This window comes from Solanum verrucosum, unplaced genomic scaffold (genome assembly GCF_900185275.1).
Source record: "Solanum verrucosum unplaced genomic scaffold, falcon-dt-bn FXZP01000181.1, whole genome shotgun sequence".
NCBI classification, from domain to species: domain Eukaryota; kingdom Viridiplantae; phylum Streptophyta; class Magnoliopsida; order Solanales; family Solanaceae; genus Solanum; species Solanum verrucosum.
In genome coordinates, this window is record NW_026020407.1 from 1,017,041 (window position 1) to 1,037,299 (window position 20,259).

At 35.7% G+C, this 20,259-nt stretch overlaps 1 protein-coding gene across 1 annotated transcript; it reads right to left on the bottom strand.

Moving 5' to 3' along the window:
- Positions 1-1,075: 1,075 nt before the first annotated feature.
- Positions 1,076-1,372, bottom strand: LOC125840553 (SKP1-like protein 5). Its single transcript, XM_049519525.1, has one exon. The coding sequence runs from the start codon at positions 1,370-1,372 to the stop codon at positions 1,076-1,078; it is 297 nt and encodes a 98-aa protein (XP_049375482.1).
- Positions 1,373-20,259: the final 18,887 nt, after the last annotated feature.

Sequence of the window (20,259 nt, forward strand, 5' to 3'; positions counted from 1 at the left end):
AGAAGAAATTGGGGAGTGAAAAAGACAGAAAGTCGAAATTTTAACAAAGAGAGTTGTTTCGCAATTCCCCATTTTACTCTTACAATTAATTATTTTAGAAAGGGTAAACAAGTTTGTAAAGTTCCGAACAAGTTTCTTAAAGTATAAATTAGTAAAATCAATTTTCTTTATTATGATTTTTTAAAAATAGAAATGTCTAATATTTAATATGAGAAGGTTCATCATATTATTTTTATTTGTATATTAATTATCCTCGCAACATGAACGGTCTAAGAGGAAAAACTATTCTAGGTCTTATAATTTAGAGGTGAAACTTAAAAGTTATATATTATCATCTTTCAACAACAAAAGATTGTATTGCAATTCAAATTTAATTTTTTATATTTTAAATTAAATGGTATGTTATTACTACTAGTCATAGTAGATTTGAATAATTAAATAGAATGACCATTTAGTCAAATGTTCTAACAAAAAATTACCCAATTAATGGTTAATTACCAAGATTCTATACTTGATCATTAAGTAATCAATAGAAAGATCATTTGATCATTAACTAATTATGTCTATGTCTACTCATATCTTCTCTGATCTGACACTTAGGTAAGTTCAAATAATAAAATGTGATATCGCCACACACATGAATTATTTTGAGTGAATAATGTATCTAAATGAATAGAAATATTGAGAGGATATCATGTAATCTAAATTTTAGGATTTTTTAGTGGAGAATTAAATTGAATGTCCATTGAAATCTGTCATTAAAACATTTTTAACCTCAATTAAAATTTGATCTGTCGCAAATGTGAATTAGTCATTTCTAGCGAATATACAATATATTAAAAGAATTGAAACATCGATTTAGGACTATTTAGATAAGATTTGAGTGACAAATAAATCTGAAAGGATAATTTTTTTTCTCAAACAATATAACTAGCTTTAATTTCTTTCCAACATAATTTATAAATCAATCAAAATCGAACAACATTTCCTTCAAAAAGGAACATCGAAAGATAGAACTAACAGAATTAAAATAAAAAAAGGATATAGCTAAGGAAGTAACATAAATATTATAAAATCATTCGAAAGCCCAAGCATTCTCTCTACGGACCTCCTCCTCTTCCTCTGGAGTATAATCATTCACGAAACCAAATACTTCACGTATTTCCTCTATTGGTTTCCTTTTGATACTATCAACAGATTGTTGAATCATTACCTCCTTCAATTGCTTATCGTCAAGAAATTGAGCAGCCAGGAGAACATCAAATAATTCTGACTGGCTCATCTTCAAGAAATCCTGATCAAAATTCTTTAGCTGATCTTCGGTAACACCTTCCTTCGAATGTTTCTTCCAATATTTAACTATTTTGGTCATTGTTTTGCCATTAAATTTAGACAAGGGGATGACATTAGAAGTACAATCCACATTTTGTACTATGTTCTTGATGACTTCTGACCTCATAGCTACAACCTTGTCTAGTTTGAATTCCTCACCATCGCTAGTCTTGAGAGTTATTAGCTTTTTTGAAGACATGAAAGAAAATGGAGAGAACTATGAATGAATAATTTCAATACATGAGACTAGCTTGGTCTTTTTTAGTGTATTAGGTTTTAATTACTTTCCAAAGTTGTAATAGGAATATGGAAAGCAAAATTATCTAGACCAAAACTTATTATTTTTCCCTTTTTGAAGTTTAATAAATTTGTTTTGCAAAATTTACATAATATGTCTTAAAAGCCTATTTGTCATTGGTATTGGGAGGTCAGAAACACTTTTGAAAAAAAAAAAACACTTTTATTGAAAAATTAAGTGTTTAACAAATAAGTAAAAGTGTTTTTAAATGGAAGCAAAAGCATTTTTTTTTTGCGGTTGGGAAGAAGCTAAGTTTCTGTTTTTTAATAAAGTAGAGGCAGAAACAAAAATTATGTTTCTCAAGACTACATATCCTTTTCATATAGACCACTATATTTCTTAATAATTAATTAACATATTTCATAAGTTTGGTTAAATTTTATTTAAGAATTTCATTTTTAAATTTTTTTTATAATAAATTTATAATTTGTTTTACGTTTATAAAACATCAATTTTTTTTATATCTACAATTTAGGACTATTTAGAGGAGATTTGAGCTAGTCGGTATTGAAAAAAAATTCAACTCGTGAGGAAGATGCATTATAATGTATAAATATTAAATAATTGTGTTTGTGATTTAGTTATTATCATACATATATACAATCTTACACTATTTATATAATATTGATACATTACATATACATAGAGTCATTTAATTAGTAATAATTTTGGTCAATGATACATTTACTTGAGAAGCCGTAGTAAATATTGCCCTAAAATTTGGAATATTACAAGTATGTTTTCATAGCAATTGTAATAATTGATTTCTTCTATTGTTATATGTTGAGCTCATCCATTATTACCCTGCAAGATGCACTAGGTTTTTTATTCTCCCCAGTCTCCATCTACTTCCACCTCGACTCTCGGAAATCAATCTATTGAGAGTTCTCCCAATGAGCAGAAAGATAAATTGGGAATGTTCCTGATCTGCAAACAGAACCGAAGGATGTTCCCGCGATAACAAACCAAAATGCTATAAAATAATTCAAACGCCCAAGCATTCTCTTTACAGATCTCCTCTTCTTCCTCTGCAGTAAAATCATTCTTGATATCAAATTCTTCTGGTGTTTTTCCTTTAATCCTTTCAGCAACTTCTTAACACATCATATCCAATATCTCCTTATCGTTAAGAAAATTAGCAGCTAAGATAAGAGCATGCAAAATCGAGTGGTGTACCTTCACAAAAGCCTTGTCAAACTCGATCAACATCTCTTTGGAGACGTCTTCCTTCGAATGTTTCTTCTAGTATTTGATAACTTTGGTCATTGTATTGCTATCGACATTAGGTAGGGAAATGACGTTCGAAACACAATAGTCTTCAACTATATTCTTGATAGTGGCTATCGCCTCGTCGAGTACAATTCCTTACCATCACAAGTCTTTAGAGTTAAGAACTTTGTTGACATGATGGTAAAAATATATTTGAATAAGAGATGTTAATTTGTTTTTGTTGAGAATAATATTGAAAGGAGATTTGAATGATTATAATGTATAAGAAGTTTGAAGCTCTTAATTTATAGAGCATTAGGTTTTTACCATCCTAGTTGTAGTAGGAAGTCAAAAACGAAAAAAAAAGAGTTCGATAGGAAAATCTGTTTTTGCATAAACAATGTCAAATTAGGAAATTGTAAAAATTCAACTTAAATGTATGTTACCGCATAAAATTAGGAAAATGAAGCCTTTTTTTTCCTTCCAAATCTCAAATAGGAGAAAAATTATTTAGTAATCATTATGTAAGGAGCCTTTTTCTTTTTCCACACATGTTTTTTTTTTTTTTCAAAAAGAGTTGTGTATGTCTCATGATATTTTTGTAGTAGTTGTGTAAACTTTTAGCTAAAATTGCTTATACGGCATATTATAAATAATAGTAATAATAACAAATTTAAAAACTCTATCAAGTTTTAAGGGTAAAAATAGGCCAAAAAAGTGTATTGAGGGATATTTTTAGTAAAATAAATGAATGAGGGGTATATTTAAACATTTTCAAATAGTCTAAGGTTATTTTTGGCGCTTTTCCGTATACTTTATTAATTTGACATAAATATGTTGAGTGCTACTCCGTCTGTCCACTTTTAATTGTCGTGTTGCACTTTTCGAAAGTTAATTCAACTAATTTTCAAAGTGAAATAAGATTGTGTTAATTTGATATTTTAAAGAAAAAATTTTAATATTCCAAAACTATACGGAAAAGTATTATAAATTCCAATTTTTTGCATATCACTAATATAAGTAACAATTTTGATAGTAGGAAGATAGATAGAAAGACAAATGAATTGTGCAGTGAGACACGAAAAATATCAAATAAAATCAAGGGAAAAGGTACAAGTACCCCCTAAACTATTACCGAAATTCTAGAGACACACTTTAACTAAACTAAGGTCCTATTCCCCCCCCCCCTCCACCGAACCCTTTTTTTCTGTAATTTTGTACACCTTTTTGACTTACGTGGCATCCAAATATCTCCCGCGCGCTTGAACTATGTGGAGTCATGGAGTATGCCATATAATCCAAAAGCTGTACAAAATTATATAAAAAATGAGTTCAGGGGGGTAATAGGACCTTAGTTTAGTTAATGTGTGTCTTTGAGATTACGATCATAGTCTAGGCGGGTACTTATGCCTTATCCCACAAAATCAAAATCTGCAACTCCAAAAAAACCTAGTTTTCAAAGTAATTGATGAAAAAATGCAAATCAAAATCAAGATGAAGCAAATAGAATAGAAAGAATAAACAAGTTTGTAAAGTTCCGAACAAATTTCTTAAAGGATAAATTAGTAAACTCAATTTTCTTAATTATAATTTCTTAAAAAGACTTGTAAAGAGAAAAATCTAAAAGAATAGAAATACTGATAGGAGATCATGTAATCTAAATTTAAGGATTGTTTAGTGGATATTTAAATTGGGTATCCATTGAAATCTGTCATTAAAATATTTTGAACCTGAAATTTAAAACTTGATTTGCTGTAAATGTGAATTAGTCATTTCTAATAAATATACAATATATAAAAGAATTGAAACATAAAAAGTTGCTCATATATAAAATTTAACAATATTACTTTACGTATTATTTTGCAGAATTAGAAAAAAGTTAACAATAATACTTTTACAAGATTAGAAAAGAACAATAATTAAATATTTATAACGAACTGATTTCCGTTGTTATGGAAAGTCAATGGAGAAAGAATTGGGGCCATAAACTTTTTCGTAGTAACTTGGAATTTTCTAGCCTAGTCCAGATTTGGTTGAAATCGGAGTCTTTAAGGTGTAGGGAAATCTAGTAACAATCGGGTGAAACATTTATGATTTTGATTACACGAGTAGTTAGATAACTCGTTAAGGAATCCGTACGACTTTACGGAATTGAATTCGGGCGAGTAGAGCTCCCGGAATCGATCTTAGCATAAAGGGTATTTACTTAGCGTCGTGGGTTAGAAGTGTGTTATGAAATGGGAATTTTGGAATTCTTCAAATAACTCTCTGTCTCAAGAATGTCGCTTTGGCGCTAGGTTTTGCTGTTTTGGCGAGGCCGTTGTGGCGGGGGGAGGGGGTGGCCGTTGTGTCTAGCCCGACGCAAATTAAAGTCGTTAATAAAACCTTAAACAACCTCTTTATGCACTTTTCAACTTTTTGAGCTAAGGAACGACTCCTAGGTGACTCTTACTCATTTTTCACCATTCTTGAGGCTAAAGGTAAGCTTTTCACTCCGCGAATCCATTTTTCGATTCGTAGAACGTATTAGAATAGGTGATTATTGATGGGGGAGGGTTTTGTTATAGATTGTATAGTGGAAAAAGCCCTAAATTGGGTATTAGGATCTTGGGTTTGGTTTAGGGTTATTGGGTTTGTCATAATCCGGATAATTACACCTTTGATTGTTGATCCTTGCATATAAACTGTTGTTTGTAGACCTAGAACAATTGAAAAGAATCCGGAAAGGGAAGATTCAAGTGCCTTAGGGGATTCAAGCTTGGATTCAAGGTAGGTAATGGTTGTGATTCTATGATTGTGTGATGCATGTTTGTTCTTGCTTCATTATGATACATGTATGAATGTGAATGTTGCATTATTGATCACACTTGTTGTACTTGAGGATAATTGAATAATTGTATGCCATGAATCACCTCTTGTTGTATGATTGTGAGAATATACATTTTGATTGTGATTGTGGTTTGTTGGATGGGTGGGTGTCACGATCCCACACACTAACTGGGATCGGTTGCCACCTTGCGGAATAAATATAGGATCGGTTGCCATATTTCGGTATAACTAACTGGGATCGGTTGCCACGTTCCGACATAAATATGGGATCGGTTGCCACGTTTCGACATAACTAACTTGGATCAGATTGCCACATTCTGACATAATTATGGGATCGGTTGCCACGTTCCGGCATAAATATGGGATCGGATTGCCACGTTGCGACATGATAACTGTTTGGGTTTGGGTTCCATGAGAGGACCATTGAATTAGGTTCCGTGAGAGGACCATTAATTATGTTGTGTATCTACTTGTGATGAGTTCGTTCATATTTAATGATGATTGATGTTTGAAGACGGTATATTGCTTTAAATTGATATAACTGTGATATGTGAGAATCGTGAAGTTGTTCATTGTTCGTATATGTTGATGATATTGTATATGTTCAATATGTGCATGTGATTATATTGTTGTATTGACTAATGTGTGTTACACTTAGTGGGATAACCACATGATCCTACCAGTACATGGTGGTTGTGTACTGATACTGCACTTGCTCTTTCTTTGTTGAGTACACGACATCTTTAGGTGGCTATTGATAGACCCCAGTTAGGTGACTATGAGCGTGACCGGATTCAAGAGTGAGCCAGTTCCTCCAGGCTACCTCGAATCTTCCTTGTTTAAGTCCACTCTTTTCAGACTCAAACTTTTGTTGAAGGCGTTGTTTAGTTACGGGGTTGTACCCTTTGTTCTTAGACCTGTCGTTAGTAGAGTTATGGTACATTGACTTTCAGGTTCTAGGTTAATTCTTCCGCATTTGTTAGTTATTGTTGAACTTTTGTTAGAGTTATGGAAACTCTATTTTCTTTCCTTAGTATTTGACTTATATGCCTTAGTTTTTAGATTGATTGCTTGGTTTGAGTTGTAGTAGTGATTCTCCCACAAGAGGGTTTGTGTGGGTGCCAATCACGACGATATGGGTCGTGACAAAGTTGGTATTAGAGCCCTAGGTTCTTTGATCTCATTATACCAAAATGAGTCTAGTAGAGTGTTGCGGAATGGTACGATGACGTCCATACTTTTCTTCTAGAGGCTATAAGGCTTTTGGAAAAACTCACTTCTTTCTACTCCTTCGTGGTATGACTTGAATCCAATTGGTATCTTTCGTCCTTCACTCTATGGTCTGAACTAGAGCAACAAAGTGGTAACACCATCACTGGCAAGATATGATATGTATAGACTACTGATAGTCGAATAAAGTCGCCATTTGGAACAAGTATCCACTGCCTTGGATAGATGATCTTTTTGATCAGTTGCAATGTTCATCGATTTTCTCTAAGATTGATTTAAGGTCTAGTTACCATCAGTTAAATATTGAGGTGGTTAAGAATTAGGTTCGACCAAGTTCTATGATTGAAATTAGCAGTTTTGTGGGACTTGGTAGCTACTATTGTCACTTGAGGTATGAATTGAGTCCAGTTGGTATCTCCCGATTCCAATTGGTATCTCAATGAATTGAACTAGATGTTATGGTCACGATTGAGGGTCCCCAAGCAAAGCAAATTGGAAACTAAGAAGGTTCCAATTGATATCTGGCCCTAGGGGTTGTGTGAATGCATGGATGATCAGGAATGGTCATCCATGGAGCGAAATAATTAATTAAGAATTTGGACTTACCTGTGAATTGTATCTTGGAAACTTTGAATGCGTGCTTCTGGTTGTCTGAATTAACTATGAATATGAAGTTGTAATTGCTTGAATGCGATGAGGTGATTATGTGCACAATAAATGTGTGTCTGAAATTTGATATGTACAATATGTTGGCCTGGTCGTTGAAGTTATGCAAGTTGTAAATACTTGAGTATCGTGAACTCGTTGTGAAAGAAAGATCTTGACGAAGGATCGTGTGAGTTTCTGGGTGTATCATGGGGATGTGTGGGTTGTGGTTCTGAATTAACAAGAATGACTTGGTTTGTGTATCGTGGGATTGACTAGGGGTAGACATCGATTATCCTAGTTATGAGGATTATTCTAAAATTGCTAAGTAAAGATGGGAACCTTTGTGGAATTTAAAAAAGAAAGAACTCAGAAAAATTATTGGCAGGGGTTCTGTTTCCGTTTTGGCCGCTAGGGCGAGATTTTCCCACTAAGGCGAGACCGCCAGTGCGGGATATCACTCGCCATAGCGGGATAGGGCGAGACAGAATCTCAGCCCAGTCTCCCTTGTTTTCCCCTAGTCACAATGATGGACCCCGAATCGTACCCGAACTAACCCCCGCGATCAAATTCAGTGTTCAGCAATCGAATATCAGTTATAAGATATGTTAAAATTGTGGAGAACATGGGCATATGATGAGGAAATCAGCTTGGTCGTGGAGGCCGGGGAAATGGTAATGCATGTAGATGAGTAGTGCAGCCAGGCGAGGAGGTTTCCCGTCAAGATGACATGGCCCAGTTATATGCTTTTCTACGTAAAACCGAGTTTGAGGTGTGATGCAGTGGTCACTAGTGCTACTCTTTTCTATGCCCATATGGATATTATTTTGTGTGATATGGGTTATTCTTATTCGTACGTGTCAGTTCAATTGCTTTGGGATTTGATGTCGTTTGTGATATACTTGGTGCCCCCATCCATGTTTCTACCCTAGTTGAAGAGTCAGTCATAGTCACCCTTGTATATCGTGTAGTCCTGTTGTGTTTATGGATTTTTAGATTTGGGTTGATTTGGTTATGCTGAATATAACTAACTTGACATAATCTTAGGCATGACTTGGTTGTCCCCCTATTATATCGTGCTTAATTGTAATACTAAGTCGGTAACTCGAGAGATCTCCGGTAGGGAAAGATTAGAGTGGGAAGGGGTGTACAAGCTTAAGCTAGCTAAGATCATATCCTCTATTCGGGCTAGGAAACTGGTAGGGCAGGGTTGTTTGGTTTATTTGGCACATGTTTGGGATGTTGAGGTTGAGCCCCCCCCCTCTATTGAGTCTATTCATGTGGTGTCAGAATTGAGAGAACTTAAAGCTCAAATCCAAGAGCTTCATGATAAATGTTTCATCCATCCTAGTGCTTCCCCGCGAGGTGCTCCTGTCTTGTTTGTTAAGTAGAATGAGGGTGTTATGAGGACTGGTGAATTTATCTTAAGCCATAAATGAGTGGATTAATACCAGAATGACAAGTTTATTGATAAAGAAAGTCTCATTGAGTATACTTGGGTGAAGTAAATTGAAGTATTTTAGTGAGGAAGTGCGTAAAAATTGGGTTAGCCCTCTGAATTTGATGAGTATACATGGGTTTGAGGTGTCGTGTTCATGAAAGATTGGCTTCGTGGTGATAATTAAGGCTGACTGAGCGTAATGGTAATAAGAGTTCATGATGGATTGTGACGGGATGCAACTATATAATATAATTGTTGGTTAAGTGAATTTTTGTATAGTAATTACGACTTGCGAGTATCTAAGGTTATGGTTTTCTAATATTTGGTGAGTAACGTGGTTGTATGGAAAGTTTTAATAGATGGTGGGACACCATTCAAATAGAATTTAAAGAGCTAGAGTCATAATTAAGTAAAATAGTGGGAGGTAGTAAAACCTTTGGAGAGAGGCTAGAGCAAGAATATTTTATTTGATTCTTAAGGCTAAATAGTTACCTTTAGAGGAGTAGATAATTGGGTTCAGAGATGTGTGATTTCATTTGTTTTGCTGTCACTATGGTAATAGTGTCACAAATGTGTTGGATTGGTTAAAAACTATCGAAAGAGACTTAAGAAAGGAGTGTATAGACATTAGCTTGAGTGTGATGATAGGTGCTTTGTTTGTTTTGAGTTTAGTAATGAGTACGGTTGAATTTTGGCGAAGGATATTGTAAGATCGATGGAGATGTGATCAATGATAAACAGAGATCCATGAATTCATAGAAATCCTCAAGGTAAAAGTTAATGTTGATAGAGAAAGGGATTGTATTATCTAGTGGAAATTACAATTAAGATTTTCCATTGTGAGTCTACATTCGTGGTGATGTATTTTGTCAAAGTATGAATTGGCAAGGTGAGAATGATGAATTGTATCCAGTATTGAGCATTTGAAAGGACTTACACCTGGCTTGAGTCGTAAGTTTGCTACTATTGATTGTTAAAGTACCTAAGAAAGGTTTCATTTAAAAGTGTTGGCTTATAATAAGGTAAATGGTCGGAGTGTTTATGATGGTTGTTAGTATTGTGAGTATGATTCGTTAATGCTTTCACGTGTATCACTTTTATGGGTGGATCCCTAGTGGTGGAATAGAATCCTGCGATGTTCTCTTGGTTGAGGGGGAAGATTTGGTTATTTCGAGTGACATAATTAGTGTTGTCTTAAAGTTGTTAAAGAATTTTAGTGGTTCTACATGTACCACCTTGCTTATGAGAATTTATAAAAGAGCCACCCTATGTATTTATGGTTGTCCGACAATCTACTATTTCATCTTGTCGTCGAGGTCATGTATAAATTTTGTGTGGTTGAATTTGGGGATCATTGGGTCCAATTCTACTGTATTAAGAGGTAATCTACAAGTACTAAATCTAGCATTTCGATAGTGTTGTTGGAGGGGTTGTATGCTTGGACATATCCCTCGATGAGTATCTAATTTCTAAAGATCTAAATTTGTTATAACTTAAGTTCATGTGAATTTATGTTGTGGGATGGAGATATTGTTACTATGATTGTTTGGGTATTATGAGTGTGTGTTGATTGGTTCAGGTCCACCTCTAATTGTAGCGAGTATTGATTTAGAATTTTATCATATTTATGTGATAAAGGATTCGTCCTGATGTTTGTGTCAAGATCCTTAATAACATGTAGCAGGGGTGTGTACGATCAACTTTGGTGGTTGTTGGGAATCGTTTTGTTGTCAGTAAAGTTTACATACAACAATATTTATCACTCAAGGGTTGAGATGACTTCATTGAGGCATTGTAAGGGGGGATGTGTAGGTATTCAATAGGTTGGTTTGAGGTTGGAGATGTGAAACCCTTAGGGGGTAATGAGATTCGGTAAGAAGGGCATGCGATACAAGTATCCCAAGGTAATTCGATGATTCAGATACTACCCTGCCCTTATTTTAGCTAGTCTTTCCTAGTTGATCACTCGGGGATGAGTGATGGGTAAATTGGTATCTATTATAACAACCTGATTTCCGTGTTATGGAAAAGCCAATGGAGAAAGAATTGGGGCCATAAACTTTTTCGTAGTAACTTCGAATTTCCTAACCTAGTCAAGAGTTGGACGAAATCAGAGTCTTTAAGGTGTAAGGAAATCTAGTAGCAATCGGGTGAATCATTTATGATTTTGATTACATAAGTAGTTAGATAACTCATAAGAAATCCATACGACTTTACGGAATTGAATTCGGGAGAGTAGAGCTCCCGGAATCGATCTTAGCATAAAGGGTATTTACTTAGCGTCGTGGGTTAGAGGTGTGTTGTGAAATGGGAGTTTTGGAATTCTTGAAATAACTCTCTATCTAGAGAATGCCGCTTTGGTGCTGGGTTTTGCTACTTTGGCAGGGCCGCTGTTGCGGGGTGGTGGCCGATGTGGCGTGCCCAACGCGAACTAAAGTCGTTAATAAACCCCTAAACAACTTCATTATGCACTTTTTGACATTTTGAGCTAAGGAACGATCCCCATGTGAATCTTACTCGTTTTTCACCATTCTTGAGGCTACAGGTAAGCTTTTCACTCCCCGAATCCATTTTTCGATTCGTAGAATTTAATAGAATGGGTGAATATTGATGGGGGAGGGTTTTGTTGTAGAATCTACGGTGGAAAAAGCCCTAAATTAGGTATTAGGATCTTGAGTTTGGTCTAGGGTTATTGGGCTTGTAATAATCCGGATAATTAGACCTTTGATTGTTGATCCTTGTATAAAAATTGTTGTTTGTAGACTTAGAACAAGTGGAAAGAATCCGAAAAGGGAAGATTTAAGTGCCTTAGGGGATTCAAGTTTGGATTCGAGGTAGGTGATGGTTGTAATTCTATGATTGTGTGATCTATGTTTGTTCTTGCTTTATTATGATACAAGTATGTATGCGAATGTTGCATTATTGATCACACTTGTTGTAATTGAGGATGATTGAATAATTGTATGTCATGAATCACCTCTTGTTGTATGATTGTGAGAATATAGATTGTGATTGTGATTGTGGTTTGGTGAATAGGTAGGTGTCACGAACCGACACACTAACTGGGATCGGTTTTCACGTTCCGACATAAATATGGGATCGGTAGCCACGTTCCGGTATAACTAACGGGGATCGGTTGCCACAGTCCGACATAACTAACTTGGATCAGATTATCACGTTCCGGCATAATTATGGTATCGAATTGCCACGTTCCGGCATAAATGTGGGATCTGATTGCCACGTTCCGGCATACTAACTATTTGGGTTCCATGAGAGGGCCATTGAATTGGGTTTTGTGAAAGGACCATTGAATTGTGTTGTGTATCTACTTGTGATGAGTTCGTTCATATCTAATGATGATTGATGTTGGAAGACGGTATGTTGCTCTAAATTGATATAAGTATGATATGTGAGAATCGTGAAGTTATTCATTGTTCGTTTATGTTAATGATATTGTATATGTTTGATAAGTGCATGTGATTATATTTTTGTATTGACTAATGTATGTTACACTTAGTGGGATAGCCGCGTGATCCTACCACTACACGGTGGTTGTGTACTGATAATGCACTTGTTCTTTATTTGTTGAGTACAGGGCATCTTCAGGTGGTTATTGATAGACCCCAGCTAGGTGACTATGAGCGTGACCGGATTCAAGGGTGAGCTAGTTCTTTTAGGCTGCCATGGATCTTCATTGTTTAAGTCCATTGTTTTCTGACTCAGACTTTTATTTAAGGTGTTGTTTAGTTTCGGGGTTGTACCCCTTGTTCTTAGAGTTGTCGTTAGTATAGTTTTGGTACATTGACTTTTAGGTTCTAGGTTAATTCTTCTGCATTTGTTACTTATTGTTGGACTTTTGTTAGAGTTATGGAAACTCTATTTTCTTTCCTTAGTATTTGACTTATAAGCCTTAGTTTTTATATTGATTTCTTGGTTTGAGTTGTAGTAGTGGTTCTCCCACCGGAGGATTTGTGTGAATGACAATCACAACGGTCTGGGTCATGCCATCATTTCAGCCTTCCAAAAAAAAAGTATAACTGATTGAAATCTAAACATTTTAATTTAATAAAAATAAAAATTTGATTAATTTTTTTTCTATAGATATTTAAAATTGTTTCTCTATAAAATAATTTTAATATTAGAAGTACATTAATAGTTGTCCTTTTCTGTAATTTGACTCGAAAAACACATTTTTTTTAAAAGATTAGTTAAACGTAATTTACTTATGAAATACACTTTTCAAATGAATTAGTCAAATACAAATTGTTTTTTTCGTAGTCTCTTCTCTGAAATGCCATTTTAAAAAAGCGCTTTTAGAAAAAATGTGTTTTTAGGATCGATGCCAAACAGACTCTGAGATAATCAGGATAATGGTATAATTGAAAGTTACAAGAAAAGTTCAAAACTCACTATTTCTTTAATCATCTACTAGAAGACCAGTCATTTTTGATAGTTGTTCAATTCGTTCTGTTTAACTACATTTCTAACAAAAGTAATCAAAAAACTAAAAATTAATTAATCTAGTAATCCCCTAGGCCCCCGGTTCCATATAGTTGTCCACATTATTAAAAATAGTTGTCCTAAATTATTTATTAAGATAACTTGTGTAACGACTGGGTTCCGTCGTTATAGAACAGCCAACGGGGAAAATTTTGGGTCGAAAAACTTTTTCGTAGTAACTTGGAATTTCCCAACCTAGTCCAGATTTGGACGAAATCGGAGTCATTAACTTCTAGGGAATTCTGGTAACAATTGAGTGATCTAATTATGTCACGACCCAGACCGTCTTGATTGACACCCACGCTAACCCTCCGGTGGGAGAGCCATTACTACAACTCAAACAAACAATTTTTATGAAAACTAAGGCATTTAAAGATACGAAAGCAGGTTTAAATGACTATAAATATGGAGTTCCCATAAACTCCAAGGTTTTAACAAACAACTAACCAAATTAATATGGAAATTCAAAACCTAGAACCTGAAAGTCAATGTACTAAAACTCTACTAACGACAAGTCTAAGAATAAGGGGTACAACCCCAAAACTAAACTAATACCTTAACAAATAATACGAGTCCGAAAAGAGTGGACTTAAACAAGAAAGATCCATGGCATCTTGAAAAGAACTGGCTTACCCTTGAATCCGATCACACTCACTAGTCACCTAGCTAAGGTCTATCAATTGCTGCCTGAAGATGCCCTGTACTTAACAAATAACAAGCAAGTACAGTATTAGTACAAAACCACAGTGTACAGGTAGGATCACGCGGCTATCCCAATAACTGTAACATACATTAATCAGTACAACAATATAATCACATGCACATATCGAACATATACAATATCATCAACATATACGAACAATGAACAACTTCACGATTCTCACATATCACAGTTATATAAATTTAGAGCAGCATACCATCTTCCAATATCAATCATCATTAGATATGAACGAACTCATCACAAGTAGATACACAACACAATTCAATGGTCCTCTCACGAAACCCAATACAATGGTCCTCTCATGGAACCCAAACCCAAACCGTTAGCATACATGTTTGTGGTACCCGATCCAAGTTAGTGTGTGGGAACATGGCAACTGATCCCATATTTATGCCGAAACTTGGCAACTGATCCCATATTTATGCCGGAATGTGACAACCAATCTCAGTTAGTGTGTCGGATCCTGACAACTGCCCATTCAACAAACCACAATCGCAATAACAATGTATATTCTCACAACCATACAAAAAGAGGTGATTCATGTCATACAATTATTCAATTATCCTTATTTACAACAAGTGTGATCAATAATGCAACATTTGCATACATACATGTATCTTAATGAAGCAAGAACAAACATACATCACACAATCATAGAATCACAACCATCACCTACCTCGAATCCAAGCTTGAATCCCCTAAGGCACTTGAATCTTCCCCTTCCAGATTCTTCTCGCTTGTTTGTGGTCTAAAAACATACGATTAATGCAAGGATCAACAATCAAAGGTCTAATTATTCGGATTATAACAAACCCAATAACCTTAGACCAAACCCAAGATCCTAATACCCAATTTAGGGTTGTTTCCACCATAGAATCTATAACAAAACCCTCCCCTATCAATATTTGTCCATTCTATTACGTTCTACGGATCGAAAATTGGATTCGGGGAGTGAAAAGCTTACCTTTAGCTTTAAGAATGGTGAAAAACGAGTAGGAGTCGCCTGGGGTTCGTTCTTTAGCTCTAAAAGTCGAAACGTGGAAAATAAGGTCGTGAGTTTATTAATGACCTTAAGTCACGTCAAGCCGGCCACGACGGGTCCCATCCCGCTGTAGCGGCCCCACCAGAGCGGTGAATTCCAGTGCCAAAGCACTTGGAATGAAACATAGATCTATTTTGAGAATTCCAAAATCCCTATTTCAGAACACACTTCTAACCAACGATGCTCTGAAAATACCCTTAGCACTAAGATCGATTTCGAGAGTTCTACTCACCCGTATTCAGTTTTGTAAAGTCGTACGGGATCCTTAACGTCTTAGCTATCCACTAATGTAATCAAATTCATTAATATATCTCTCATTTGTTACCAGATTTCCCTACACCTTAAATACTCCGATTTTGGCCCCAAATTCTCCCGCGTTGGCTTTTACATAACGACTGAAGTCAGGTCGTTACAATAGATACCAATTTACCCATCACTCGTCCCCGAGTGATCCACTTAGGAAATACTGGCTAAAGTAAGGATAAAGTAGTAGCTGAATTGTCGAATTACTTAGGATACTTGTATCACATGCCCTTCTTACCGACTCTCATTACCCCCTAAGGGTTTAACATCTCAAACCTCAAACCAACCAATTGAATACCTACACATCCTTCCTTATAATGCCTCAATAAAGTCATCTCAACACTCGAGTGATAAATATTGTTGTATGTAAACTTAAATAACAACAAAATGATTCCCAACAACCACCAAAGTTGATCGTACACACCTCTGCCACATGTTATCAAGGATCTTGACACAATCATCAGGACTAATCCTTTCTCACATAAGCATGATAACAATCTAAATCAATACTCGCTACAATTAGAAGTGAACCTGAATTAACGAACACACACTCATAATACCCAAACAATCATAGTTCTTAACAATATATCCATCCCACAACGTAAATTCCCATGAGCTTAAGTTATAACAAGTTTGATCTTTAGAAATCAGATACTCATCGAGGGATATGTTCAAGCATACAACCCCTCCAACAATACTATCGAAATGCTATATTTACTAATTGTAGATTACCTCTTAAGAACAGTAGAATTGGACGCAAAGATCCCCACATTCAACAACATAAATAATTTATGACCTTGACAACTAGAGGAATACTAAGATTGCCGGACAGCCACAATTACGCATGGTAGCTCTTCTATAAATTCTTATAAGCAAGGTGGTACATTTAGAACCACTAAAATACTTTAACAACTCCAAGACAACACCAAATATGTTATTTGAAATAACCAAATCTTCCCAATCTTCCCACTCAACCAAGAAAAAATCGCAAGATTTGGTACCCCTGATCCACCACTAGGGATCTACCCACAAAAGCGAAAACACATGAGAGCATAGCTAGTTAATCATACTCACAATACTAACAACCATCATAAACACTCCGACTATTTACCTTATCATAAACCAACACTTTTAAATGAAACCTTTCTTATGTACTTTAACAATCAATAGTAGTAAACTTACGACTCAACCCAGGTGTAACAAATGATCACTACCGGATACAATTGATAATTTCTCACCTTGCCAATTCATACCTTGACAAAATACATCACCACGAATGTAGACTCACAATGAAAAATATGAATTGTAATTACCACCATTTAACACAATCAATTTCTATATCAACATTAGCTTGTACCTTGAAGATTTTTCTGAATTCATGGATCTCCGTTTATCATTAATTATATCTCCATCGATCTTACCATATATTTCGCTAAAATTTCAATCATACTCATTACTAGACTCAAAAACAAAACCAAGCACTTATAATCACACTCAAGCTAATGTCTGCACACTCCTTTCTCAAGTCTTTTTCGATAGTCTTTTACCAATCCGACACACTTGTGACACTATTACCATAGCCACAACAAAACAAATGAAATCACGCATCTCTGAACCTAATTATCTACTCCTCTAAAGATAACTCTTTAGCATTAAGAATCAACTAAAATATTCTTGCTCTAGCCTTTCTCTAAAGGTTGTACCACATCCCACCATTTTTCTTCATTATGACTATAGCTCTTTAATTTCTATTCGAATGGTGTCCTACCATCTCTTATAACTTTTTATACAACCACGTTACTCACTAAATATTAGAAAACCACAACCTAAGGTACTCACAAGTCGTAATTACTATACAAAATTCACTTAACCAACAATTTTATTATATAGTTGTATCCCATCAGAATCCATCACGACTCTTATTACCATTACGCTCCGTCATCCTTGACTATCACTACGAAGTCAACCTTTTGATCAACACGACACCTCAAACTCAGGTATACTCATCAAATTCAGAGGACTAACCCAATTTATACGCACTTTCTTACTAGAATACTTCAATTTAATTCACCCAAGTATACTCAATGGGACTTTATTTATCCATAAGCTTGTCATTTCGGTATCAATCCATTCATTTATGGCTTAAGATAAAATCAACAGTCCTCATACTACCCTCCTTCTTCTTAACAAATAAGACAGGAGCACCCCACGAGGAAGCACTAGGATGGATGAAACCTTTGTCAAGAAGCCCTTGAATTTGAGCTTTAAGCTCTCTCAATTATGATACTATCGCAATAGACTCAATAGAGGGGGATTTGACTTCAACATCCCTAATATGAGCCAATTACGCCAAACAATCCTGCCCCACCAGTTTCCTAGCCCGAATGGAGGATATGATCTTAGCTAGCTTAGGCTTGTACACCTCTTCCCACTCTAATTCTTCCCTACCGGGGATCTCTAGAGTTACCAACTTAGTATTACAAGTAAGCCCGCTATAATAGGGGGAAAACCAAGTCATGCCTAAGATTATATCAAGTCAGTCATATCCAGCATAACCAAATCAACCCAAATCTGAAAATCCATAACCATAACTGGACAACAGGATATACATGGGTGACTATGACTGAGTTTTCAATTGGGGTAGAAACATGGATGGGGGCATCAACTATAACACAAACCATATAAAATACCAAGGCAATTGAACTGACACATACGAATAAGTAGAACCCGGATAAAAAAAACAATAGTCATTCGGGCACAAACAAGAGTAGCACTAGTGACCACTGCATCAAACTCATTCTTGTTAGAAAAAGCATATAACTGACCCAGGTTCTCCAAAAATTTTAACACACTTTATAACTTATATTCGATTGTTGAACATTGAATTAGATCGCAGGGGTTAGTTCGGTACGTTTCGGGGTCCTTAATTGTGACTAGGGAAAACAGGAGAGATAGGGCTGAGGTTCTATCTCACCCCGTCCCACTCTGGCAAGAGAAATCCCGCACTGGCGGCCTCTCCTTGGCGGGAAAATCCCACCTCAACGGCCATAACGAAAACAGAATCCCTGCCAACAATTTTTCTGGGTTCTTTTCTTTCCCAATTTCCCCCAAAGGTTCCTAGCTATCACACATGCATTTTTAGAGAAAACCCCTTTAACTAGGACAATCATTGTCTACCCCCCGGTTAATCCCACAATACACGAACCAATTCATTCTTGTCAATTCAGTGCCACAACCCATACATCCCCAGGATACACCCAAACACTCACACAATTCTTAGTCAAGATCTTCCTTTCATAACGAATTTCACGATACTTAAGTATTTACAACTTGCATAACTTCAACGATCAAGCCAAAATATTGTACATATCAAAGTTCAAGCACACATTTATTGTGTACATAATCACCTCATCATATTCAAGCAATTACAACTTCACATTTGCAGTTAATTCAGATAGCCAGAAGCACGCATTCAAAGTTTCCATGATACAATTTACAGATAAGTCCAAATTCTTAATTAATTATTTTGCTCTATTGATGACCATTCTTGATCATCTATGCATTCACACCACCCCTAGGGCCAGACACCAATTGGAACCTTCTCAGTTTCCAATTTTCTTTGCTTGTGGCCCCTCAGTCGTGACCATGACATCTAGTTCACTTCATTAAGATACCAATTGGAATCGGGAGAAACCAATTGGACTTAACTCATATCACAAGCGACAGTAGTAGCTAGCGAGCCCCACAAAACTGCTAATTTCAATCATAGAACTTGGTCGAACCCAATTCTTAACTGCCTCAACCTGTAACTAATGGTAACTATACCTTAAATGAATCTTAGAGAAAATCGATGCACCTTGCAATTGATAAAAAATGTCATATATCTGAGGCAATGGATAATTGTTCTGAATGGTGACCCTACTCAACTATCAGTAGTCTATACACATCCTCTCTTGCTAGTGATGGTGTTACCACTTCTGTTGCTCTAGTTCAGACGATAGAGTAAAGGAGGAAAGATACCAATTTGTATCACCCAGATACCAATTGGATTCAAGCCATAACACGAAGAAGTAGAAAGAACTGAGTTTTCCCTAAAGTCCTATAGCCTCTCAAAGAAAAGTACGGATATCTTCGTACCGTTCCACAAGACTCTACTAGAATTATTTTGGTACAATGAGATTAATGAACCTAGGCTATGATACCAACTTTGTCATGACCCAGACCGTCGTTATTGACACCCATGCTAACCCTCCGGTGGGAGAACCATTACTACAACTCAAACAAACAATTTTTATGAAAACTAAGGCATTTAAAGAAACAGAAGCAGGTTTAAATGACTATAAAAATGGAGTCCCCATAAACTCCAAGGTTTTAACAAACAACTAACCAAACTAATGTGGAAATTCAACCCCTAGAACCTAAAAATCAATGTACCAAAACTCTACTAACGGCAAGTCTAAGAACAAGGGGTACAACCCCAAAACTAAACAAATACCTTAGAAATAGTCTGAGTCTGAAAAGAGTGGACTTTAACAAGAAAGATACATGGCAGCCTGAAAGAACTGGCTCACCCTTGAATATGATCACACTCAATAGTCACCTAGCTGAGGTCTATCAATAGCCGCCTGAAGATGCCCTATACTCAACAAAGAACAAGCAAGTGCAGTATCAGTACACAACCACAATGTACTGGTAGGATCGCGCGACTA

Excerpts from the sequence above, each read along its gene's own strand:
- LOC125840553 (XM_049519525.1), bottom strand. The coding sequence starts at position 1,372 with ATGACCAAAATAGTTAAATATTGGAAGAAACATTCGAAGGAAGGTGTT.